Genomic DNA, 27787 nt, shown 5'->3' on the forward strand with positions numbered 1-27787 from the left:
GCACGCGCCCTCTCTTCCTTCGTTGTGCCGCTCGCAGCGTAGTGGCGGCAGCTGTGGCGTTTAATCCCTAGTGCGAGTTCACGGCGGTGTGGTGGCGCGTCTCGGTTCCCCTCCAGCTGTCTCTGTCCTTCGCCCGTTCCGCGCCAGCGTGCGATCGCAGCCGCCGCGTTCTTCGGCGGCGACGAAGCTTTCAACTGCGCCGTGCGCGAGCGACCGAGCTTCGACTTGCGCGCAGGACCTTGCCGCCGTGCGGGCAAGCATTCCGCCGTCGCTTGGGATTGTGTGCGATGAGGCAGCGGCGGTGAGGAAGGAAGAAGACGACGACGCCGTCCCGCGATTGTGCGGTGAGCCCCCGGCGCGAGCGGCGACGTGAGGGACTGTCGTGTGCGGCGAGCAGAGAGCGGTCAAGACGGCGGCGCTTAAGCCTAAAGCGATCGAAGCGGGCGCGATCATGGAGCCCAAGTACGAGTACGCCAGCGAACTAAACCTCTACCAGGCCAACTACATGCGCAACTCGAAGGCCATCGGCGTGCTGTGGGCCGTGTTCACCATCTGCTTCGCCATCATCAACGTGGTGGTGTTCATCCAGCCGCACTGGCTCGGCGACACCAAGGAGTCGCGCGGCACGGGCCACTTCGGCCTGTGGCAGTACTGCCACCTGATCCAGGACGGCCAAGACGTAACGTGCCAGGGCCGACTAGACGACTTCAGCTCGATCCCGTCGGCGGCGTTCCGCGCGGCCACGGTGTTCGTCGGATTATCGGTTGTCATGGTGTTGTTGTGCATCTGCTGCATGCTGCTGTTCTTCGTGTTCCACTCGTCCACCGTTTTCCACATCTGTGGCTGGATGCAGGTCTTCTGCGGTGAGTACAGCGCACACGGCGCCCCCTGGTCATCGCGTTATAAGGATGCGAAACCAAACTATCATACACGTTATTTTCTCCTCGAACGAACCGATACTTTTTGTGTATGCGTACATCGAACTTTCAGAATCAATGACTTTGTTCTGATCGAAACTCGATCTTGTCAGTCTACCAGTTTCATGGTCGCAAAGACTTTGTGTCTATAGTTGCTGAAGCCGACATAACACATCACTCCCAACGTCACATATCGTATGCGCATCTCTCATACACTCTGCCAACGTAGAACATGTAACATAGAACAAACATATCTAACTGACCTTCCATATTTTTGCCAGCATTTACAGCTTCTTTTTAACCGTGACAAGTTTATTGTCTTCGGTTTCATCTAAATATCTACCACTTGTGTGCGCTGCTGTGCTAGTAGGTTTGTCGATGCTAGTAAGTTCAAGGACCAGGTTATGCGCGTAAGCGCAGAGTTTGGCCAGTATGCTCATCTTGTTATGTGTGTGGCGCGGAAAACTATCTTAAATGATTTATACCTTGCCTTTCCGTTGAAATGTGTACTGCTTCTTCAACTTACACTCAGCGGTTTCAGTTACCACTCGTTTAACGATTCAGGAGAATTGCGCGTTTACAGCGGGGCACCAGGATAATACAAACAGTCATGTCCTCAATTATAAAACACATACTTTCATGCTTTACAAAAGAAATGAATCTTCTCACAACTACTACTGCTGAGTCCTGGCTGCGTGATGTCGTGCTCGTGTAACCCCTGTCGCTAGAGGGCTGTGGAGGGTGGAGAGGCGAGTTCTTTCCCTTCTCAAGAACTTTTATGCGAAGCATATTACGAGGGCTCAACCCAGCTCCTCAGGCGCGGCGGTGACCATGAAATCACGTGACACCGTGACGTCACGACAGAGGAGAAGTGGCTTTGGCTCAACTCTTGCAAGACGGGCTGGGTGGGAATCGAACCAGGGTCTCCGGAGTGTGGGACGGAGACGCTACCACTGAGCCACGAGTACAACGCTTCAAAGCGGTACAAAAGCGCCTCTAGTGAATGCGGTGTTGCCTTAGAAACGCGCTGTTTCTAAGGCGTGCGTCTCTTGCTCAGGCGCACATTTCGTTGCCGCGCCGAACGCTGCTTTGCTCGACGCTCACCGCGTCCAATGCGGGGCGCGTAGTCGCTGCCCTGTAGCCCATTGTCTTACACCCCTTGGCGGGTCGACGGGAACGCTGTCGCGTTCCACTCTTGAAGGCGAAGAAGTAATGCATGAGTTGTTTCTTCGTCTAGCCGAACCAAATATAGCCAAGCAACAGCAGTTCACCAGGCTAAACAGTGGTTCAACAACTAAAATAAAGGCTAGTATGCTTCGCATCCTGGGCTTAACCTTACCTAAGCCACAGCCATTTTTTAGCAGTGTACATGCACAACTATACATGTATAGCAGTGTACATGCACATGTATAGCACAACTAGACTTCCCGGAGTGAGCTGTGGTTATATGCACAGAGTCCCATTGACTTTTGACAAGGGCTGGGGGAAGCCGAGGGGCCCGATTTGTGGTTAGTCACAACAACATGAAGGCAAGGAAAGCATAGAGGAAATCATTTGCTGTTTTAAGAAATAACGAAAAAAAAGTGATAAGGTAAAGAAATGATGAGATAAAATAAAAATTACAGTGGAATGAAAGTTGCTTCATCGTCAGTTTTCATTTGCCTCTACCTTAGTCCTACTTTTAGGATAAAAAAAATTGATAATTTTCATTGTGCTTTCCTTGGCATCATTATCTGTTAGCTCCATATTGTTTTGACAAGGGCTGACGTTATGCTCAGAGGTGAAAAGTATGAAATTATTGATCACATGCTTATGATGTGGTATGACAGCAACTAATGATCAAGGCATGTACGACAGCATCGGAATGGCAGCTTAAGTCACACCTGCGGTTTGATTCCACCTTTTCAAAATACGTCTGTGTTGGTTCTTCATTGCATATCTACTCTTTGAGATGCCCCCTCTTCTCAGACATTCGTTGAGACAGTCTACAGCAAGTATGCAAATATTTTACAGTAAAGAATACAAAATGTGCAAAGGTAACCTGCGGTCTTAAACAATCACACTTTCATTGGCTGATGTCTACAGACTTCCTGAAAACATGCCGTTTGAAGTCTGTGGACTACAATGAGACCCAACGAAGCAGACGTCTGAATGACTATGTCTATATAGACAATGGACGTATTTTATATAATGATAAGGGCAAGTCTATAAAAAGGCAAAGCAGTCTACTTGGAGTCTACAGAAAGACAGGCTGTCTAAATTCGTTATTTCACGAGCTTTACAAGGACATAGTTTGTGTTTATTTGATTCGTAAAGAAACCTAAATTACGTACATGAGGGGACCTCCTGTCAGAAATATATTTTATATAAGAAACACGTAAGGCGACAGAAACAGCAATGTGATCGCACGGGTTAAGCGACTAATTGCTAATAATCGACTAATGTCCAAAGATTTTATGCAAACGCGTCATTTGAAGTCTGTAGACCACATTTAGACCAAACGAACCCGCCTTGTGCGCATCATTTCTCTGTAGATAAACCGGGCACTTTATTTTTCCATAACGACAAATCCGTAAGAGGCTAAGCAGTCTAATTAAAGTCTGCAGGCTGATGATTATTTGCCTTTAATTTTATCATGGAAATTAACATCTGCGTAACCCAGCGCCTGCACTAATTTCGCGAATACAAGAGCACAGACCGTCAACTTTAACAGCAGCTTTAATAGTACGCAGCCTCGTTCCACGTATCGTTCGTGTTGCGTGTACAGGAACATCTGCATTACGTATACCTCTTTCTTTTTTTACGTTCAAGAGCAGTAACCCACAACCTAGTTCCAAAGAGCGTCCGCGTGCAAACGCCGAGTTATCTAACACATGAGCAACACAGCTATGCGAAAGCTGCATGCTGAGTGACCCAAAGAAAGAAAGGAAGAAAGAAAGAAAGAAAGAAAGGAAGAAAGAAAGAGCGGTCTCCATAAAAAAAAAAAGGCCGCCGGAGAGCATCGATCCGGTTTTCAGGTTTTCCGTGTTCTTATACGACCACATATACCGCAAGGATGTTGCAGACAGCGTGGTTGATCACGTTGCGCTGGTGCACCCCGTGGTCGCCGTTTCAAGGCCGCCGTCCCAAATGCGGTGCCCGCAACAGGGCATACACGCCCGATGACCTCACGAGCCTGCTCGCCGCTTCTTTACTTTTTTTTTCCCTCGCGGAACAACTTTGGGATCTTGCGTTGGTCTTTGCTTATTCATCGCGCAATGCCTGGCTGGCCCATTATATAGCGGGTAGCTTCGAAGACACTATACGTGGGCGAACAATTTCGGTGGTCGCAGTAAATGTCGCAAAAAGCCGAGTATATACTTGCTTACGGCTATTATTAGGCGTGAACGCGTGGGTGGCCCGCGTGCAATCTCACATTTACGTTCCACATTCACATTGCCTGATATATATGGGACACAGCCACCACTATAGTCTGGACCGAAACGAGTATTTAGCTGGTAGTTTAATTGGAGTCCTAATTACACAGCAGTGCCAATGAACTGCCGCGTCTCGCTTCACCAAATGCCGGCGAGCAGTGCAGTGGCCAAGACCGTTCGTTATTTGAGGGGAGGGGGATGAATTGAGATTGTGGGCTCGATTAGCCTCTTATAGCCCCTAATACGACAATCATTCCGCGATCAGTCGTCACTGACGGAATCCTAACTGAATATAGTAGTAGTAGTAGTAGTAGTAGTTAGTAGTAGGTCTATTAAGCAATTTGATAAATAAACTAAACGGATGGAAAATTTGCTACTGGCCTTAGTAACTGTCTACCGCAGTCTGCTGACAGCTGTACAAGAGTCACCAGTGGACAAGGGAGGGTGAGTAAAATGAGAGGGAAAGAGGATATCAACGGCCGTCTTTCTTTTTTGATAGGGAAGGTCAGTGCCATTAAATATATATATTTAGACGATACGTTACTTAACTTGCGTGAGAACACGCAAGTTCAAGACGCAGTTATGGTAAATGAAACTCAGTTGATGCTCTTCATAGGCAGCCACTCTGTGAATTAGCTTATGTATAAGTTGTTACGGCCGGAAGGGAAATAACCATTACAGAAACGCATTCTTCTTTTTTTTTTAACGGAGCTCCGGTGTATCCGACAATATATTCGGGGCCACCCGATTATAGTAGATACGCGCTAATTTTTCGCAGTAATTCTTTTCACGATGTCACTGTTGTTGCGCCTGCGCGGGAGCATACTTTCTTTCTTCGGTGCACTCGGTCCCTGAAACATCAAACGTCCGCACGTCTGCCAAAAGTGCTTCAACGCTGCGAAGACTCCCTCATGTGTGGAAACCCGTCTGTGTCGCGAACAGCCCGCACACGCCAGCGCTTTCGAAGCTGGATACTACGCTCGCAAACACATTCCCGGAGCTTTGACCACACTGTTTCTCTACGAAGAACAAGACTTCCTCTTCGACAAACAATAAGGGATCGTTACAGTGCGCCCATGGAGCTCGCCAGGGCTCGCACGCCCCGTCCCGTCCGTGTCTCTGCAGCCGTTTCTCGTTTTAACGTCTGGTAACTCACGTTTCCCGCATCGGGTCTACTTTGGCCGATCCTTTGCCAGTGAGCGTGAGAAAAGCGTCTGTTTTTTAATTTCTTTTTTTCTTCTTCTTTAGTCAGTGCGGGACGTTCAAGCATTCGAAGAACTTAAGAGCAAGAAGAAGAAATAAGGAAATGCACGTGTGCCGCGGGCCGCGAAAAGCGAGCGAAACAGGAAGGTCCCGCGGCAGGAACGGGAGATCTCGTCATCGGAAGGAACGCGTCTCTGCACGGGAGAGGCTGCGGACGTAGAAGTGAAGAGGGGGGGGGGGGGGGGGGGAGGGGGGTTGGCGTGGAAGGGGGGATGTAGGCCACCGACGCTGCCGCCGCAGTGACACGCTCGCCGCGAAAGCCCCGTTTCTTTTCTCGACCGGTGTCTCGCTAATGTGGATCCCCCTTTTATATGCGGGTTCCTCGGCCGCATAAAGAGACGGAGCACGCAAGAGCACGCTCCCATGGCGACGCGGCGGGATTCCACTATAGTAATCAAGCGTACACCGCGCGACAGCTCTACACGTCGTTGCACGAGAAGTGGCACAATTCATCGGCCTGCATTAAATTAAAATGATGCGCACAGGCGCTGAGGTCAGTAGGGGAGATTTAGAAATGGTAGACCCAAAAGACAGCGTACGTTACCTTCTCTAGGTAGAGGACCCCGCGCATGCACGTGTTACGCTGCTTCTTGCTAAGCCGCTTGTTCCCGCTGTTTCTTCAACTTTCGAAAGCTGTATGCAACCCACACATTTTAAAGCGAGTGGGAAGCCGGGGGCGAACCTCATTCACACTATAGGCCAACACGACACCGATTTCGGTCTCCCGACTTTCGGCGACAGTGGCTTTTTTTTTTTTTCCTTCGTGTCGGTGCCTCTGTCACGCTGTACCGACGCCGACAATCTGCCGGCGGTTCGCAGAGAGCTCGGCGTCGGTAAAAAAAAAAAAAGAAAGAAAAAAAACGCTGCCGCCGGCATTCGGCAGACTGAAATCGGTGTCGTGTTGGCCTAGTGTGAATGAGCCTTCACCATTCGATCACAACCGCAAGCATACTTCGTTCCCGCATACTATGCCAAGTAGCTCTTTCAGACAGGTCGCGTCTCCTCACAGGTTTTCCAGCGACAAATATCGAATATCGCATCCGTCCTCATGACGTCACTCCGTCGACGCCTAACAGTGCGCCTTCACATGAAATACAGGCAGCATTTCGGCATAGCTTGTGAATAGTGTAGTGGATAAAAATAAAACATTACGTGACATTGAATGTGCGACCTGTGGGGTACACAAAGAAACATTGCACGATATTATACGTTGCGTAGGATGAGAAATACCGTTGTACGCATTGCATTTTTAAGTTAAATAACTACTTCACGAAAGCTCTGCTTCACACAGATTCCAACATTTGTGTGGGATCTGCGTATGTTTTTTCTTGTTTTTTTTTACTACTAAGAAAAACAAAGGTTTTGAAATATGCCTAGTTCTGGAGCACCGAACACGTTATACTCGATAGTTGTAATAGACAGTTGATCAGGACGAGATAACCAAGCCAGTAAAACGGTCAAGTGCCGCTCTTTATTGAGCGAATGTCGTTTTGTAATACCGCTGGTGCTTTATGTCTTGTACGAAGCCATGAATTCACACAGATTTTGCTGCAGTACAGTCAAGATTTGTAATTGTACAAGCAAGTTTTAATGTAATAACTAATATAATAAGCCTTAATTAATATTCACATGATCTTTTTTTTTTTCAGCTCCTTTGTGGTACCGCGCTTTAGTACTTGCCCGAAGTACACATATCTTAGCCAGGTTGTCGCAACAAGTACACCATGACTGCTTCATGGCGACAACCGGTTGTTTTTTTTCTCTCGCGTATCGTGGTAAGACGGGCTAAAACAGCATTTCCAATATTATAAAAATCAACCGAGCGAAGAATTCAATCGCCGGACACTTTGTTTTGATTCTTATACTACCTAATGCGATCGTCTTCTAGCGATGCGTCCGCTATTGTCGTAACGTTCGTAAAGATTTCTTTCTTTTTCCCGAACTTCGCGAAAAAAGAAGAGAGAGAGAGAAACAAAGAAAACGCAGCTTTAACCGTCGTCTTCGCCAGGCAGGTTTCTATTAACCGGGGCTGCTTCACAATAACGAGAATCTCGCACAAACAGGATTCCCCCTTCGTTCCACAGAGGTCGCCGAAGGAGAAGAGGCAAGGTTCGGCGCAGGCTACGCAGCGAGTCGCCGGCGGCAGCGGCAGGAATGCGCCTGCGCCGTCAAGTTCGGGTCGTCCTCGTATGGGTTGCTTACTGCGACTCCGTGCCAGCCTTCCCCGGTAGACCCGACACCGACGTGCCGAAAGGCCCCTGCCGGCGCGCCCAGAGAGAAATGGCGGTTTAGACGCTGGCATCGACGTTTGATCGATTCGACTGTCACGCCGAGGTTCTCTGAGGCCCGGTGCGTTGACTGGCTCTGATGGGCGACTTCCCCGCCGAGGAGGTGGAGATACTACGAATGGCGGGCGTGTGATAGAGACGCCGAGTGAGTGAATGCCTATCGTTAGCCTGGTTACCAAGTTATTCTCGGCACTTCCTACCGAGGAAATTGTCGCGTAGGGGGGGGGGGGGGGTCGTTTTTCTCTGTGGAATCGTAACGTGATTTCTTCGCGAAGTCTAGAATGGCGTTCATCGTAAATAAATGAAAAAAAAAACACAAAAGAAGAGAAAAGACTTGCAGGAAGGACCATGTGATGACTCTGTCACGGAATGCATCAGCGTGGTTATTGAGACTGGGTGCCAAAAGAAAGAGAACCGTTCTCGATAAACATTAAAGTAACTTCAAGAAATGTATAGGAAAGCTATTTAATTTCAACACGGAAGCTGCGGATCTATAGCACATTTTAGAAGGCGTCGTTGTAATCTCACTGTGCCAGCCTATAGTGGAGCCCGACATTCTGGATGTACGGCATGCTGAACCGTTCCAGCTATGAGATAAAGTTGGTAGGAAACTATATAAGGGAACAAAAGCACTTCTTGAATATGAACGAAGCGTTATGTTAAAATGAATTCGAATATCTCTCATTTTGAAGCTCTGCGAACACTGCGACTGTACATGATTGTTCGCAATAGAGGCTTCTCAGACGTAGGTTCGCGCGTGTCGTAGGTATCTCATCATCTAGACCTGAAATCAACATATCCTACCCCTCCCCCAGTTGTAAGCAAATTGGCATTAATGGCAGCACTACGTTTGTGACGAAATAGAGTTACGGCTTCCGCACTTCTACGCTGAATAGATCCAAATTGAAACATGGGTTGAGAGAGTCCAGGTTAGGAGGGAGCCCATCTATCACAAGAGGTTCATGCACTTTTGATATGCCGGATGAGATGACCTCATCGCCGCTGACATCGTAACACTTTTTTTTTCACTGCCCACGCGTGTCGATGCCGTCACTGTCAGATCCGGAGATTAAACTCACCAGGCTATCGCCGCGCCCATACGCTCACCGCATACATCAACGGGCATTGCCTCCTCCAGCTGTGCCTACGCTCATCTTCGTAAAACCGTCACCGCTCAAGAATCCGCCCACATCAACGACGACAGATGAGAAATTAAAAAACAAAAACAAAAAAACAAAACAGAAAGTATCATAGGCAAATGAGAATACTCCCACTATACGTCAATATAGAAGAGCAACGAATAAAAAGCAACACTTATGAAAGGACGATGTTTAGGGAAGATGTCATTCATAGCACACCTGATTAAGACAAGACACGAACTACGCGGTGTCGGGGTTGGAGACGGACTTCGCGGATGACAATCCCAAAACTTGGGAGGGATTTATTCTACATTATGTACAAGGAGGTGAGCGTCAATTAACAGTCGTACAGACATTACGGGCCGACAGCAACTCGGACGCTGCGGCCCGCGGCAAGAAGTTCGAGAGAGGTGAATCAGGGAACCAGGGAATGTCCCAGAATGCTCAGGTCTCTCTGGAAGGCTTCTTATAAGCCCTTCGAGCACTGCAAGTCACGTCATGTTTGACCAATGGGAGAGTCCACTCCGATGACGCCACTTGCAGCCAATGGTAGGCGCCCGTGTCGTGGTGTCACACCTGGCGGGGCTCTCTGCTGTCTTGCCTCGCAGACTGGCAATCCACTTGTAGGCTGGAGAAGGAGCGGGGTCACACCTGGCGGGGCTCTCTGCTGTCTTGCCTCGCAGACTGGCAATCCACTTGTAGGCTGGAGAAGGAGCGGGGGGGCGCCCGTGCACCTGCTTCATTGTCGGATGCCCACCTGCTCCCGGTGACTCGGCTCCGCAGTGGTGGCAAATGCCTTCTTCAAAGACGAAGGGGGTCGATTGCGCTCCATTGTCCCAGGCCCCCTTCTAATCCCGGCGACGCACGAACTTGTTGCCTTAAACTTGTTTGCTCGGCCGCTTCTCTGGAATGCGCTTTCCTGCTTCCGCATTCCTCAATTAGCTGTGCTGCCACTCGAAGCGGTTTGGGGAACTCGAAGTAGCCTCAGGAACCAGCTCCATATCTAACAGCTCGTCCTCGCCCCGGTTGTTCTGAATGGCCGGTGAACTCAATTCGCTGGCCAGGAGGAACGCTGAAAGAAGCTGCAGGGTACTGGGGTCGAGCCTCGTTTGACGAACTTCGGGATCCTAGGCCCTGGAGAACAAACGTCAAACAAACAAAACAGCACAGCGCTGCACCACGCGTAAGCGCAGGCTCTTCACCCCTGACTCGCCAGACTATTACTGAGTCAAAATCAACCCTGATCTTTTAGTTCCCCAATTTTGACAACAGTTCCAACCACCCTTCCAAACCGCTATCCATTTCTCCCCGAATGCCGACAAGACCAGAGCACTATTGTTGTTGCAAAACAAAAGGGTCGTTGACGATGCAAACAACAAATGAAAACAGCCGAACACAACTCAAGTGGCCTAACCACACGAACAGCATGTTTCCAATCTATCGCAGTGGCGTACTTATCGCACGTAATGGTGCCACTGAACAATCTGGTCAACCTCACAAGTACGTAATCACAAGTGCACCAGCCTTGTGGTCACTAAACAGAACGCGTACTTGCATTGTAGGCAAACTTTTCATTCACGCTTACTCACGTTTCTTTCCTGAAAGTCCTACAGGACACGTGACATAAACGAACAATTAAACTTGCGGGACTTACACACTCCGCAGAACCCTTAAAATAATGCGTCTTAATAACTCGTTCCACGCATACTTATCAGAGAAGTCAGAATACGGCTGCCCTAACACACACGAGCAACTCAGTCATAAAGTCTGCTTCTTTCCGTCCACACAGGACATGCGCTAATGGAACTAAGAACGCTTCTCCGTGCAAATCATGCACTCACTGAAAATCTACGCGCTTAACCTTGCAAAATTTCAAAAACACTTAAAAAGAAAGAAGGTTAAATAACACATGCGCTTTACCATAGGCCTCTGAACGATAACCTTGACCCTCAGGTTACTTACACACACAAAAAGAAAGCCTATTTACTTATTAATGAGCATCTCGCGAGACTACATGTTGACATAAAACGCATCTTTCAAATCTCGGAGCTTTCTCAAACCAAAACATAAAGGTCAAACCTTACACCTTGAAAGAAATCCTAGTCTCAAATCGCGAAAAACTTTCCGATGCTCAAAAATAAAACAAAACACTTCATTTCTACGGAAGGGCTCCTGGCCTCCCTTTCCAAACGCTTACGTCTGACTCATACTTTGAGTCGTACGCGGGGTGGACGTGGTCTGAAAGCTACTCTGGCTGCCGAGAGACAACAAAAGGGCTGATTCACTATCAGCTCCCCCAAGACGTTACGGTCTACTGCCAATTTGCGTCCCCGCGCCCCGCTTTCAACACGAACTCGATTGACCGCGTCGCCACTCCCCACCTGGTCTCGTCCTGCCACCTTGCGTTTCTTCGAACTGCACGCTGAGCTATGAGAACTACGGAACGACGAGGAGCTTAACTGCCTCGTGCCCTTTGTCCGCGTCCGTGCAGAACATTCTTCGCGGTCCCCCTTTGACCGGTGGCTCGAACGTGTTCGATGCGTCAACATCGTCCGTGACGACCGCACCTTTCTTTTCTCCGCGCCCTGCCCTCTTGGGTTTCTCGCCATTTTTGGCGGCGCTACATTAATTACCGACTTTCGGCCTTTCCCGCGCTTCTTTTTACGGCGCTTTCCCTTTGCACTCGTTTTCATGTCGCCTTCTCGTGCCTCGTGCTGGCCGGTACACATTTCGTCGGCCCGGATCGGCCTCTTACCCGCACAGTCTGAGTGATTTACATTTAAATCAACACTCTCTCTGCCTCGACTGGCGGACAGCTCAACCGACTCTGGCACAATGCAGTAGGCTTTACTCGAGTAAGACAACTCGCACTCTTGCGAACTGCCCTCTACTACATTGCCCAGCTCACGCTGTGAATCGGCACACAGCCCGTCGGTATCGCTCGCTGTCTCACGCGCACAGTCCGAATGATTAACAACTGAATCATCCCTATCTAGGCTATCTAGACTGGCGGAGAGCCGCACCGATCCCTGAACAATGCAGTTGTTCTCTCGTGAGCTACGGAGCTCGCCACCCCGAGAACTATTCTCAACTGCATCGTCCAGCTCGCACTTCACTACTGCACGCAGATCTGACCTGACATGGGTGCTCGCGTCTGTCGCGTCAACAGTACCCTTTTCTTCGCTAGCAACTTCGCTAACATTACCAGCGACGCACACACGCGGTGACTGTGCCAATTTGTTCGCAGCTGGCCTAGCTGTCTCTACAGTCATCTGTTGGCACAGCACCTCGTCGCTCTCCTTGCGGCCTTTAACGGCCTCTGTTGCCACTAAGGCATCGTTAGCAGCTAGCCTTTTCCCTTCACTTATTAATCGGCAGTCAATCTCACAGGCACTACTCTTCTCGTCGGCTTCTGGCGAAAGTCCGCTAGACACTTCCTCATTCTTTCGCTCTGTACTATCTACAGAATTCTCAGACAGCCGTTGTCTCTGTGCCAATAACTGATCACAATCCTGTATCGCTTTGATTAGTGCTGCCTTCTCTCTCTCATACTTTTCCTCTCGCTCAAGCTTACGTTGATTCTCACGTTCGCGTGCCTTCTCACGTTCGTGACGCTGACACCTAAGAGTAAGTTCTTGAAGCTCCTGCTTCCGTTCATTCTCGCGTTCTTCACGCTGACGCTTACTCCCAAGCTCACGACGCTCTCGCAAACGTACACGACGCTCTCGCTCCCGTGGCTCCTGTATCACTTCCCAAGCAAGCTCAATGCTTTTGTCATCATTGCCACTATAATTAATCGCTTTTATGATAGCTGGCGTTTCCATCCGTTCGTCCGCCTCAACTCCCAAATCGTCGCACACCAACAACAAGTCTAACCTCGTCAACCTTCTAAGATCCATGGCAGCTGCCCCGACAGGTGGTTAAAACTGTTTTCCCTAATTAATTTGTGCAAATACACAGTGCAACAAACTCCCGATTCCCAGAACTATCAAAATTGAACACACAACCTTTGAGTCTGGCGAATCATAAGGAAAAAAACCACGCGCTCACTTACGGTTGCAGCACCCTGCCATCCGGTTCGTTCGTCCGCTGTTGCCGGTTCCTTCCGGACTCCCTGGGTCGAAGGCTCGCTCCTTCTTCGATACTCCCAGTCTCTTCGGACCTCTTTCGACGAAGGCTCTCTCTTCTTCGCTCTTCCCGGTTCTTTACGATCTCTCGACGAAGGTTGATTCGTAGCGCTGCCACCAGCTGATGTATTCGGAGGCGATCCCACCGCTGCCAACCAGATGTAGGGGTTGGGGGGACGGACTTCGCGGATGAAAACCCCACAAACTTGGGAGGATTTATTTACATATTATGTACAGGGATGTGAGCGACAAGTATCAGACGTACTGTCATTACGGGCCGGCAGCAACTCGGACGCTGCGGCCCGCGGCAAGAAGTTCGAGAGAGGTGAATCAGGGAACCAGGGAATGTCCCAGAATGCTCAGGTCTCTCTGGAAGGCTTCTTATAAGCCCTTCGAGCACTGCAAGTCACGTCATGTTTGACCAATGGGAGAGTCCACTCCGATGACGCCACTTGCAGCCAATGGTAGGCGCCCGTGTCGTGGTGTCACACCTGGCGGGGCTCTCTGCTGTCTTGCCTCGCAGACTGGCAATCCACTTGTAGGCTGGAGAAGGAGCGGGGTCACACCTGGCGGGGCTCTCTGCTGTCTTGCCTCGCAGACTGGCAATCCACTTGTAGGCTGGAGAAGGAGCGGGGGGGCGCCCGTGCACCTGCTTCATTGTCGGATGCCCACCTGCTCCCGGTGACTCGGCTCCGCAGTGGTGGCAAATGCCTTCTTCAAAGACGAAGGGGGTCGATTGCGCTCCATTGTCCCAGGCCCCCTTCTAATCCCGGCGACGCACGAACTTGTTGCCTTAAACTTGTTTGCTCGGCCGCTTCTCTGGAATGCGCTTTCCTGCTTCCGCATTCCTCAATTAGCTGTGCTGCCACTCGAAGCGGTTTGGGGAACTCGAAGTAGCCTCAGGAACCAGCTCCATATCTAACAGCGGCAGGTATCACATGGGAGCCCTCGTCTTCCCGATTCGCGAGATTCTCCGGCGCCCCGCTGGGCCTTGTCAATCCCCCATTCAGGGCAGGCAACTTCACAGCAGCTAGGCGCCATTCTGCTTAGATTAAAGCCCCGATCAACAAACGACCTACTCCGCACCCAGGTGTGGACATAACAGCAGGCTCCTCGGCTGTAGCTGCTCTTTTACTTTTCTTCGCACTTCCAACCGTTAGTTGTTTTTTTTTTTCGTTCTTCTTTATCTCTGTAAATCTCAACACCATGACATCATCGCCGACAGTGTGTGTTCGTGCGATACACTTTCTCCCTTCCTCGGGAACACTCGCTTACACGGCTGTTTTCCGCTCTCCCCCCTTTCTCGGCCGCACGCTGTACACAGTCTCATCACGGACTCACTCCATCGCCCGCGTACCGGTTTCCCCCGGCAATTTGAATTTCAAACACCCCGCTGCGACGACGCGTTGGATGGACGACGAGCGTGGGAGCGCAGCGAGCGGGCGAACGCGCTCGCTCGCGTCCGAGAGTGCTTTCGCTGATTGTGCGCGCGCTCCCAGCAAGACGCGCGCCTCTGCAACAACAGGACGCGCCCTCGGAAGCCTCGCGCACGCTGGGAGGCTCGGTCCAGCCGGAAGTCACCGGAAGTTACTTCCTTCCTTCCTTCCTCGGCTCGCTATTCGCGGCGGGAAATTGGGGTCGCGCGCGCACGAGGGTTAAATGCCGCAGGCCCGGCGAGCGATACCCGTGTGTATCTCACCGCTCCGGAACAGCCTATATAGGATGCGATAGAGGAGCGTGAGTTGACGCGGTAGCCCCGCGATAGGTAGGTGAGTGGGTGTGGTCGGTAGGTGCGTTTCTTTCTGGCCCTGCGCGAGTAACAGCGCGGAAGCTGTCTGTTTATGCGTCAGGCGAGGTTGAAGAATGAGAAAGCGTCGCGGTGTGCGAAAACAGCGGTGACCACCGCGGCATGTGCGGCGCGTTCTGCTCTTTATAATTCCACGCAAAAAAAGAAATTGTGCGGTAATTCATCGATGATGATTGCCAATGTAAGGGAATGGCCCGAACGAGCGAGCGGGCGAGCGAATGAACGAAAGAACGAACGATTATTTTCCTTGCCGATTACGACTTGCCTACCAACCACGAAAACGGGTGAGAGAAGCGAGGGAACCCATTCGCTTTGAAAATTACGAACTGATGACGTACCGTCGGACAACAATGTCCGGGGTCACAGCCAGGGGCGTAGCCAGGGGGGGGGGGGGCTTATGGGGCTTCAGCCCCCCCCCGAAATTTTTTCGTGCTGTCCATTGTCAGGATTGGGGGCTCAATCCCATCGTCCGTGGTCCTTTGCCAAGATTGGATTACGGCATGAATTCGAAGGTAGCTGGCCCATGCCGTCGTCCAACTTATTTACGCTGAGATCGTTGATGAAGTGAAGAACTGCTTCTCATCGAGAACGAGGAAAAAGGGTTTATTTACAGAAATTAAATCAGTCTAACATGACTGCTTGAGAAAAAGAGTATTAGTCCAACAGGACTGCATGAGAGAAGTGACTCAGTCTAACGTGACTGCTCAAGGGAAGTGTCCTCAGCATTCGCACAACCACAGTTTTTATACACTCGATCCGCCGGTCATACGAGGCGGCGACTGTTCGTTTACTCATCACCAACTCGCCGCTGCTCTGCAGAACAGTTTACAGACACAAAGACACACACATTCCGAAGCCCAAAGGACGGCGTTGGAGGGGTGCCGTTCCGGGAACTATCGGTGCCGATCGAGGGTCGCTCGTTGTTCTGCGCCACGCCGAAGCGTGAGAAGCACAAAAATACGTCGTTCCCGCGGCAGCTTGTCCATGCGTGTCAAATCAGCTCCGCGTTGGGGAACTCCGGAATCATTGTTCACACACCGAACTAGTTCCGTCACAATGTCGAAGGGGCTGGAGGAAGGAGGCAGTTTTCAGCACAAAGGCCGCTTCTTCGAACGCCTCCTAGCTGCAGCGACGGTGAGGGGGAGGTGCGCGTCGTGTCGCCCTGTCGTAACTGTGTGGCAATCTTGTTTTGCAGCTCGCCATTCTTAACAGCGCCTCCATGGCCCGGAAAGTCTCGACTGTCTAACGTTGACAACCGCTAGGCAGGAAGAGAACGGCTGCTGGTCAGGGGGGGGGGGGGGGAGGATTGACGTCTTGGCTCGCAGCGACCACTTGTGCATTGATGTCACCGCCCCAAAACAACCAAGGACAGGCAACTGCAAAACGAACCCCACAACACGGCTCTGCGCCGAGATGACGTGCATTGGCTCTCACTTTAGACTCGCTAGGCTTCAAAAAAGAACAACATAAGTGCAGAAACAAAAAAAAATGCTGCATTTCGCTATGCCAATTTCTGAAGCAAATTCCTGCTGACACATTCAGCAATCATGGAGGGAATCCTGCTAAATGAGAGGGGATCTCCTTCGCTTAATAAAAGTTAACACTAGTAACCCTAAAATTTAGGCGGCACCCTCAAACGCAGAATTCAAATTAGCCTGCTCAAACCATCCGCATTGCTATGCAACTTTCCCTTCTTATATCTAACGGAGAAGTTGTACTCTTGGAGAGTGAGGCTCCATCGGAGCAAGCGGCCATTTTTGTGTGACATTTGAATGAGCCACGTCAGAGGACAGTGGTCGGTCTCGAAGATGAACTTCGCTCCGTACAAGTAACACGACAACTTCTGGGCGGCCCAAACCAAACAAGCGCATTCCTTCTCTGAAGCGATGTAGGCTTCCTCCCTTACATTTAGTTTACGGCTGGCATAGAGGATAGGATGCTCCTCGTTATCGTCGCCGACCTGACTAAGTACCACGCCCATACCTCTGTCGCTTGCGTCGCGTTGAACTATGAATTCCTTTGTGTAGTCTGGCGCGCGAAGCACAGGGCGAGAAACCAATAGCGTTTTCAAACTTTGGAAAGCGTTCTCTTTGTCCTTATCCCAGTGTACGTTACTCGGTGCTCCCTTTCGGAGGGCGGCTGTTAATGGACTTGCCAATTGCGAGTAATTCGGAATGTACCGTTGATAGTACCCCCAAGTCCCAAAAATGAACGAAGGTCCGTTTTCGTGCGCGGCTGAGAAAAATCTCCAATCGTCGCTATTTTCAGCTCAGCCGGCCGTCTCATGCCCTGACCGACAACATGGCCCAGATAAGTAACCTGCGAACAACCAAACCTACACTTTTCCGCTTTCATCGTTAAGCCGGCTTCCCTCAACCGTGAGAACACCTGTTTCAGGTGCGATACGTGTTGTTCCCAGCTGTCCGAAAAAATGGCCACATCATCAAGATAAGGCAAGGCGAACTCCTGCAAGTCCTTTAGGACAATATCCATTAACTTAGAGAAGCTAAACGGCGCGTTCTTCAGCCCGAAGCTGAGTGCGAGAGGGCGAAAAGTGCCTACAGGCGAGATGAATGCGGCATAGCGGCTGGCACTTTCTGAAAGGGGAACTTGCCAGTACCCCCGCACGAGATCTATAGTTGAAATGTATTTAGCAGCGCTAACTCTTTCAATTCGTTCCTCAATGTTGGGTATCGGGTACAGCTGATCCCTAGTGATGGCATTTAACTTCCTGTAGTCAACACACGGACGAGGGTCCTTGTTAGGGGTTTCTACGAGTATTAGCGGTGACGTGTAGTCACTCTCAGCGGGCTCAATAACTCCCAACTCTAGCATGCGCTGTATCTCTGCCTCCATAATCTCTCTCTGTCTTGGAGACACCCTGTAAGGTTTTGATCTTACTGGTTCGGTTGATGTCAGCTCAATTTCATGCGTTATCAGTTCGGTTCGACCCGGCCGATTGCTGAATCTGTCGAGATATTCCCCTAACACCCCTTTTAGCTCATCTAGCTGCTCGGGTCTTAGAGCGTGCGAGCTTACCGAGTGTTCTCCAACTTCTTCTAGGCCGATTTCAGAGTTGGAGGTTGCCCTATACTCCTTAAACTTGGTACCAATGCCATCCGGCTCTTTGACGGTATAGTTAACGACTCCGCTCCGCTCTACATACGGCTTCATCAAATTACAGCGATATATCGTCACTTCCTTCCTGCGACCGGGCATCCTCAAAGCATAGTTAGTATCTGAAAGTTTGTGCAACACTTTAACGGGCCCGTCCCAGTGAACTTCAAGCTTGTTCTTTCTTGAAGGTTTGAGGATCATTACCTTGTCTCCGGCGTTAAACGTACGAAGCCTCGCATTCTTGTCGTAATAGAATTTGGCGTTCTTTTGAGCTAGTGCCATGTTCTTTCCGACTAGTTCTTGGGTTGCGCTTAGCCGTTACAGTAAATTTAGCACGTATTCAACCACGGTTGGACTCTCCCCTCTTTCTTCCCACATCTCTCTTAACATTCTCAGTGGAGACCGGAGTGTCCTTCCATACACTAGTTCTGCTGGTGAGAACCCTGTCGCCTCATGTGGAACCGTTCGCAAAGCAAACGAAGTTGCCGGCAGACAGTTCTCCCAGTCCTCCTTGTGCTCGTAACAGAGCGCACGCAAAACTCGCTTAAGCACCGAATGCCACCTCTCTACACTGTTTGACTGAGGGTGATAGACAGAACTGTGTATTAACTTTACCCCGCACTTTTGCAAGAATGTGGAAGTCAGTGCGCTCGTGAATACTGACCCTTGATCTGCCTGAATTTCGGCTGGAAACCCAACGCGTGCAAACACTGTCAAAAGCGCGTCTACTACTTCGGTGGAGCTGAGCTCTTTCAAAGGGATTGCTTCTGGAAACTTGGTAGCCGGACACAGCATGGTAAACAAGTACCTGTAGCCTGATTTTGTTTTTGGAAGAGGCCCTACCGTGTCTATTACAAGTCGTCTGAAAGGCTCTGTTATTAAGGGCACTACCTTCAGTGGAGCTTTCCATGTCTCTCCTGGTTTACCAGAACGCTGGCAGGCGTCGCATGATCTTACAAAGTTTTCTACATCTTTGAAACAGCCAGGCCAGTAGTATTCAATAAGCAATCTTTCCTTTGATTTGTTTATGCCTAGGTGGCCGGACCACCCATTTCCATGACAAAGACTCAAAAGGTCCTCCCTATACTTAGTAGGTATGACTAACTGATCTAAAATCCTACCCTTTCGATCTCTGCAATGCCGATACAACAATCCTCCTCTCTCATGTATCGTTACGTTGCGCCTAGCAATGCCTTCTTTAGCTGTGTCATGTAATTTAGCTAAGCTCTCATCATTCTTTTGCTCAGCTGCCAGTGACTCTCTATCCACGCGTAAGAGTTGATCAAAGTTCTTTGAGGCCGGTGATAATAACGACCCTGTCTCGCTTGTGAGCGCGTCTGCTTGCTCTTCCTGCAGGCTAGAACTCTGACACTCTAGTGCTACGCTCTCATTGAGCTGGTCAGCTGGCAGGCTCTCCTCAACTGTTCTTTTGTCCCTCGGGCATAGCTCGGATTCGGGTATTGAAGTTATTCCCTTTTCTGCTTCCGCTGGAGGAGCTTGAGCATTTTCAGCCGAAAGCGCCGCGATCTTACGAGCTTGGCCTCGGGTCAATGCCTGTGCTATGCCCTCTCCCAGTTTGAGCCCTCTGTCACGCAGTAACTGATTCGAACGATTCGAAAAGATGTAGGGATACTGCAGTGACAAAAATTTGGAAACTGCAGCCTCAGTCTCTAGCTCCCCGAATGGTCCACTGATTTTGACTTTGGCCATGGGCAGACACACGCTGTGTTCTTCTACAACCTGTTTTATCCATGCTACTTCTCCGGTGAAGTCATCTACCATCACGTAAGACCGATGGACAATGTCCAGCGTGACGGCACTGTCTGTTAGCACTCGGCATGGTTTTCCATTAACTTGCAGGTCGTGGAGATATGGACTCAAAAGTTCCATATTCTCATCTTTTTCCTCCACGTAGGAAAAAACTACGCTAGACTTCTCGCAGTTTACAGCTATATGTCCCAGTTTGTGGCATTTGTAACAGCGAATTGGTCTAACAGATTCGAATTTTCTTTTCTGTTCTTTTTGTGCGGTTTCTCCGTTAAGTTTCTCCTCGCTCTTTTCTGCGGGCTTTTCCGCCATGTCTACAGGCTCTGATCGTCTAGTTTGCGCACCCTTTTTGAACGGAAATGGTTTCCGCGGTCCATTTCGACCGTCCCAGTTTCCCTCCTCGGCGTTCAACTTTCTGCTGGTTGCGTACTCTTCGGCTAATTCAGCCGCCCTTTCCACAGTGTTTACATTACCTCTGTCTTGCACCCACAGTTTCACAGCTTGGGGGATGGTTTTGTAAAACTGCTCTAGACACATGCATTCAATGATCATGTCTATGCTGTCGTACGCTTCCGCGCTTTTAAGCCACTCGACTAGGTTGGCCTTTAAGCTATATGCAAACTCCGGATAGCCCTCGCTATCTTTCTTGCCTGTGCTCCTAAACCTTTGCCGAAAAGCTTCGGCTGAAAGGCGGTATTTCTTCAGGAGACTAGCCTTAACTTTTGCATAATCATATGCATCCTGCACACTCAATCTGGCGATTACTTCCGCCGCCCCACACGGCAACATAGACAGCAACCGCTGCGGCCATGTACTCGGGCCGAAGTTCATCTTTTCGCAAGTCCTTTCAAAATTGCATAGGAACAAGCCTATGTCGGTCCCGACCTCAAATGGCTTTAATAGCCTGTCCATGCGGTATGATTCTGCCTCACTTGATCGTCCCAGAGCGCCTTCACTTCCTTGAGACAACTCCAAACGTTTGCTTTCAAGTTCAAGTTGCATTTTTCTTAACTCGCGATCTTTATCGCGTTCCTCCCTTTCTTTTCTCTCTCGTTCTTCTCTCTTTTTCAGAAGTTCAAACCCCAGTTCAACTTCTTCCTCACTGGCCTGTTCGGAAATGATATGCAATAATTCTGATTTTAGCATTTCCTTGCGTACATCTAGGCCCAGTTCCTCACCAACAATCAACAACTCGTCTCTCAGCAGTGTCCTTAACTCCATGACTGCTGCTTCACTGCCTTGATTCTGCTCTCTAAATCTAGCTAGGAAAACACAACCTAGCTAACACACAACAATCTAGCTTCCCTACTGTTCTAAACAGAACAACCACAAAATGAAGCCCAGAGAGTCAAAGCAAAAACCAAGCACTCACCGCAGATACAGCACCATGTCGCAAAGTCCATCTCACCGCTGTCAGCCAGTTGTCAGGATTGGGGGCTCAATCCCATCGTCCGTGGTCCTTTGCCAAGATTGGAGTACGGCATGAATTCGAAGGTAGCTGGCCCATGCCGTCGTCCAACTTATTTACGCTGAGATCGTTGATGAAGTGAAGAACTGTTTCTCATCGAGAACGATGAAAAGGGGTTTATTTACAGAAATTAAATCAGTCTAACATGACTGCTTGAGAAAAAGAGTATTAGTCCAACAGGACTGCATGAGAGAAGTGACTCAGTCTAACATGACTGCTCAAGAGAAGTGTCCTCAGCATTCGCACAACCACAGTTTTTATACACTCGATCCGCCGGTCATACGAGGCGGCGACTGTTCGTTTACTCATCAACAACTCGCCGCTGCTCTACAGAACAGTTTACAGACACAAAGACACACACATTCCGAAGCCCAAACGACGGCGTTGGAGGGGTGCCGTTCCGGGAACTATCGGTGCCGATCGAGGGTCGCTCGTTGTTCTGCGCCACGCCGAAGCGTGAGAAGCACAAAAATACGTCGTTCCCGCGGCAGCTTGTCCATGCGTGTCAAATCAGCTCCGCGTTGGGGAACTCCGGAATCATTGTTCACACACCGAACTAGTTCCGTCACAATGTCGAAGGGGCTGGAGGAAGGAGGCAGTTTTCAGCACAAAGGCCGCTTCTTCGAACGCCTCCTAGCTGCAGCGACGGTGAGGGGGAGGTGCGCGTCGTGTCGCCCTGTCGTAACTGTGTGGCAATCTTGTTTTGCAGCTCGCCATTCTTAACACCATGCACCGCCGACCAAAGCGACCCCCGGCGCCGGAAATCACTCTGGATTTTGTCTAGAATGTCTAGAATGTATACTTAAATATCTTGTTGCGAGGTTTTGTGTATACATGCAGTGAACTTTGTTTCCAGTGACACTTTATTGTCCTTTATCAAGCCGTATTTTCGCATTTGTATATCCCATTGTATCTTTGCATTTCTAATGTACGAGGGCGAGTCAAATGAAAGTGCGCCTGCCCTAACAGCGCAATAATGGTTCGGTTCATTATCTGCGAGGCATGCACGTAGGAGAACGGCATGTCTCATTTGCAAAACTGACACGCAGGTGTGAAGATAAATATTCTTTAATGCTCTCATACACTGGGTTGAGTATGGTTGCGTCACATAATGGACACTTCAAAAGTTGAACAGCTCGGTGTTGCGAAGTTTTTGACAGCTAAAGGTGTTTCCAAAACAGAAATTAATCGCCGTATGGCTGCCTTTTACGTCGAACACGGCATTTAATTGACCACGGGGAATGTTGGAGTAAACGGTTTAAAGGACGTTGTAAAGACATTCGAAGACCGGGCCAAAACCATCGTGCAATTACCCCCCACACAATTTCATAGGTTCATGAGCTGATGAAACAAGAACGGAGGATAAGCATCGATGAACTGGCAGACCATCGGAACATCAGTCGCGGTTCGGTTCACGCCATAATTCATGAGCTTCTCGGTTATCGGCTCTTTGGTGCGCGATGGATCCCCAAGATTTTGATCCATCGCGAGAATACGGAGAAGGTTCGCGCAGTAACGTTGGTTCGCGCTGCCTTGACTCATCTGATCGGGTGTCACAATGAGCATGACGACTTCTTGTTTGCAATTGTGATCGGGGACAAACCTTGGTGCCACTACTACGAGCCTGAAACACGACGGCAAAGCTTACAGTGGAAACATTCGAATTTACCACGCCCAAACAACGCAAAGGCCATCATTTCCGCTGGAAAGGTGTTGTTGACTTTTCTTTCAGCCGTCAGGGTCCATTACTGATAGAATTTGCTAAATCTTGAGAGGCTATCAATTGTTTCCGATATTGTGAAACGCGAGAACGGCAGTGTGTCGCAATCAAGAACGAACAACGTGGAAAATTGACGAATGGGGTCATCTTGTTCCACGACAATGCCTGTCCCCACGTCGCTTATGTGGTCAATACAAAACTGGCAAAGTTCAAGTGGGAAACGCTGCAGCATCCGCCATACAGCTCAGACCTGTCACCTTGCGACTTCTACATTTTGGGGCAACCGAAAAAACAGCTCAAGGGAACCAGATACAGACTTTTTGAAGCAGCAACCCAAGGAGTTTTGTAAGACGGGAATCACGCGACTCGTTAGTCAATGGGACAAATGTCTAAATTCTCATGGAGACTACTTTTAAATAAAGTACCCTGTTGTTGGCTCACATTCATTTGACTTGCCCTCGTATATTATGCAGAATTCCTGCTTTTTATACGTGCCCTCTGTTGCGACTATGATTTCGGTGCAATTACTCACGATACACGACCGGTGACAGCTGCTTTTGCGTAATACATTAAAACAAATTACAGCATCATTGAGATTTTTCACTGGCCATTGCATATATACAAGAATGTAAGCACGGTTCTTGAATGACAAAGTTTCATTAACATATTTGTCCTGAACTTGTTCAGTTCCTTGCCTTTTAATTTTTCATATCAGTGGCATGCACTGCTTTCCTGGTTTCGAACTGACATAGTTCTAAAGTTCGTGTGATATTTTCTTTACTTAGATAGACAAAAATATGGAAGCATTGATATCAGTTACTTTGCGCAAAGTTTTTGGCACATACGAGTATATTCTTTTAGGAAAAAATACGTACTTTATTGTTTTGACTGTGCGTAGCGTTCAAGAATTCGTTTGCAGCATCTTTGGCAATGACAATGCAGTTATTATTCATGGATTTGATCCCTTGACAACTTGTTTAAGAGGAAGCTCTAGCTCGGGCCCAATCCGACGCGGCCTATTCAAATACTTGTAAAACGCAGAAACGCTTTTCTTAGATAATCCTGTTAATCGCTTTTATTGAAATTTGTTGCCTTTGAGAGAGAAAGTTAAATCCTAGTTCTGTTGGAAACACAACTTCGATTTAGGGCCTGAATTTTGTTTAAAATATTTTGAAAATTTTGAAACTTTGAAAAAATAGAAGCACGACGTTTACAAACGAATAGCTATGCATGAAGAACAGACATTGTGGTTCTGTAAACGGCATCTACTATAACAGTAAAAGCGGACAAGTTTTCTATGCCAATTTGTATCTTACGTGAATTGGTTACGTTGTGTACAAGGGTTCTGCACAAGCCGTATTTCCACAATACTAAATTTTTTTGAGATTCATGTGTAACATATCCGTTTTGTCCGCTGTAGATGTACTATTAGATGCAATTCACAGAATTGTTATATCATTTTTCATTGTTGAGTCACGGAGTTTTAAACTTGATAGTTTCGTTTTCTGAAAATTTTCGATTTGGCCAATTTTTAATAAATAATTGACCACCTAAACGAAAAATTTGAAACCAGTAGTCACTAGAATTAAACTTGTTCTTTTAAATGCAACAAACTTCCTCAAATATGGTGAAGTGGCTGCAGGGAAAAACGAATTCCCCTTCTACATGTGTTTAAATAGGAGCACCCGAGCTAAAGCTTCCTCGAACAAAATTTCTTTCTATATATATATATATATTTATATATATATATATATATATATATATATATGGGGCCAGTGGCGTAGCCCCCCCCGAACAAAATTTCGCCCCCGAACAAAATTTCTGGCTACGCCACTGGTCACAGCAGTCATCCGAAACGAATAAAAGGGCTTCACCCCGTTACCTTCAGCTTTGAGGTAAAGCCTCCGTTGATGACATCGACTACTACCGCAAGCATTTCTTAGTTAAGTGTTGCGTTTGCAGAACACGGAATTGTATTAGATTACTGGCACGGGCCTTTGCTACGCGTACGCATTTTCGCCTCTGACAGTACAGACCGGAGACACAGGGGCGTAGCCAGGGGGGGGGGCTTATGGGGCTTCAGCCCCCCCCCCCCCCCCGAAATGTTTTCGTGCTGTCCATGCACCGCCGACCAAAGCGATCCCCGGCGCCGGAAATCACTCTGGATTTTGTCTAGAATGTCTTTTTGACGCTCGAAAAGACATTTAACCGCGAAGATTGCAAACTCGGGCTGGATTTCGTGGCAATGCCCATACACCGGGAGTCACACAACGCCAAGCAGTCCCATCCGAGCACAAAGTCTCAAGGGCGCTTTGATGGTGAGCGGGCTCGCCGCGGCATGTCACTGAGGCCACGGAATCTATGGAGCGCATGGATATCAATTGCGAAACTTTATGGGTATAAATCTCATAAGCTCTTGATGTGAAAGGCACATTGACATTTCCAAAGTTGTGGTTTAGGTTTTCAATTGCGGAACTTTGTGGGTTTAATGTTGTTATAAACATTTGACGCCAAAGGTCTATTGACTTTTCTAAAGTCTTACATCGGAACATACAACGAGACAAGCCAAATCAACACACTAGCAGACGAGCTGACAAAGCAGGCAGCGAGGTCCAATGAGACGAAGCGTTGGGGTGGTTCATTTGTGCCGTCATGTCACATAAAAATATCAACATTTTTTTTAACATACGCCAGAACATCCATGTCAAGACACTAAAGCCAGCCAAAGTAACTACGTTCTTATTTATTTTTTCTACTTTGACTTTTATTCGCGAGGACACATTGAGCCTCTTCAATTTTTTTTTTCGTTCTCGCTGCCCTACCCGCGGACTGCCAGAGCCAACCAGAGCGCATACGTTTTTCTCGTATGGCCCCGACCACCGTGCGGTGCACTTCGGTGCGCGTTCGGTTTGCTCTGGCCGAGTGGATTTTCACCGGACAGAGTTTTGGACGCTTTCTGGCTAGCAGACGAGAAAAAAAAAACAATGGTCGCTCGCCGCCATAACTGTGGGGACTCGAAGGATTGCACCGCATTCCTTGAGCGGAACGTTTCCGAAAAGTCTTCTTTCGCCGCTGTAGGATACCGAGCAGTATGCGTATGGTTCTCAGTGGACCAAGCGTCTCATGTTTTCTTCGGTATTCCTTCCGTAGCCCCATTAGGTGCCCGAAGTAGGCATTAGATTCTGGCCAACATACTTTCCTATGCGTTTTTTTTTTCATTTCGGTGCCTCCGCCTCACAGAAAAAAAATACATTGTTGCGGCGCAGCGAATTGTCGCATGGTGAAAGTTCGATTTTGATACTTCTTTTGCGGAAAGTAATGGGCGACGGGACGCTTCAGTTGCCGGATACGCTTATTATATTATTGCGAAAGAAATTGTATGGACACTCCAGGCGCATTCCTGCCATCGCCCTCATGTTTCGTATTAAGTCCAAGGGTGATAACATCGTGACCACGCGCTGCATGCTGTATGTGCGAGTGAAAGCGCAGGAGGGGAGGTGGAATGGGTGAGCCGATTATGGTGGCTCAGTCTTGTGTGCGCAAAGGAGAAAAGCGGGGAGCAAGCGCGCCGCCTTCCGTCGCGCGCAATACATCGGGGGGAGTGGATGGAATGGGGGCAGAATCTAGGATTCTGTGAATCTATGATTGTGCAACATGTTTATTTGCCTTGTTTGACGCATTATATACAGTTACTTCTTTATTACAGTATTATATACGCTTTATACAGTTATTAGAGTTATACAGTTATTAGACGCATTATATACAGTTAACTTATACAGTTACATACATAGACTCATTGGAGACTTATACGTATACTTAAATATCTTGTTGCGAGGTTTTGTGTATACATGCAGTGAACTTTGTTTCCAGTGACACTTTTTTTGTCCTTTATCAAGCCGTATTTTCGCATTTGCATATCCCATTGTATTTTTGCATTTCTAATGTACGAGGGCGAGTCAAATGAAAGTGAGCCTAGCCTAACCGCGCAATAATGGTTCGGTTCATTATCTGCGAGGCATGCGCGTAGGAGAACGGCATGTCTCATTTACAAAAGTGACACGCAGGTGTGAAGATAAATGTTCTTTATTGCTCTCATACACTGGGTTGAATATGGTTGCGTCACATAATGGACACTTCAAAAGTTGAACAACTCGGTGTCGCGAAGTTTTTGACAGCTGAAGGTGTTTGCAAAACAGAAATTAATCACCATATGACTGCCGTGTACGTTGAACACTGCATTTCATTGGCCACTGTGAAGCGTTGGAGCAAACGGTTCAAAGGACGTTGCAAAGACATTCCAAGACCGGGCCAAAACCATCGTGCAATCACCCCCCACACAATTGCAAATGTTCATGAGCTGCTGAAACAAGAACGGAGGATAAGCATCGATGAACTGGCAGACTGTCTGAACATCAGTCACGATTCGGTTCACGCCATAATTCATGAGTGTCTCGGTTATCGGCTCTTTGGTGCGCAATGGGTCCCCAAGATTTTTATCCATCGCGAGAAGACGGAGAAGTTTCGTGCTGCCTTGACTCATCTGATCGGGTATCACAATGAGCATGACGACTTCTTGTTTGCAACTGTGATCGGGGACGAACCTTGGTGCCACTACTACGAGCCTGAAACACGACGGCAAAGCTTACAGCGGAAACATTCGAATTTACCACGCCCAAAGAACGTAAAGGCCATCATTTCCGCTGGAAAGGCGTTGTTGACTTTTTTTTCGATCGACAGGGTCCATTACTGATAGAATTT

General features: G+C 48.7%; 1 protein-coding gene across 1 annotated transcript in view; it reads left to right on the plus strand.

The window, feature by feature from the left end:
- Positions 1–27787, plus strand: part of Tmhs (Tetraspan membrane protein in hair cell stereocilia) — a 173484-nt gene continuing 145697 nt past the window's right edge. Inside the window, exon 1 of the mRNA XM_070538857.1 lies at positions 1–863. Within this exon, the coding sequence (XP_070394958.1) occupies positions 452–863 (412 nt within the window). The 5' untranslated portion in view covers positions 1–451. The remainder of the gene's footprint in view (positions 864–27787) is intronic.

The sequence above is a fragment of the Dermacentor albipictus genome, chromosome 5, assembly GCF_038994185.2.
Source record: "Dermacentor albipictus isolate Rhodes 1998 colony chromosome 5, USDA_Dalb.pri_finalv2, whole genome shotgun sequence".
NCBI classification, from domain to species: Eukaryota; Metazoa; Arthropoda; class Arachnida; order Ixodida; family Ixodidae; genus Dermacentor; species Dermacentor albipictus.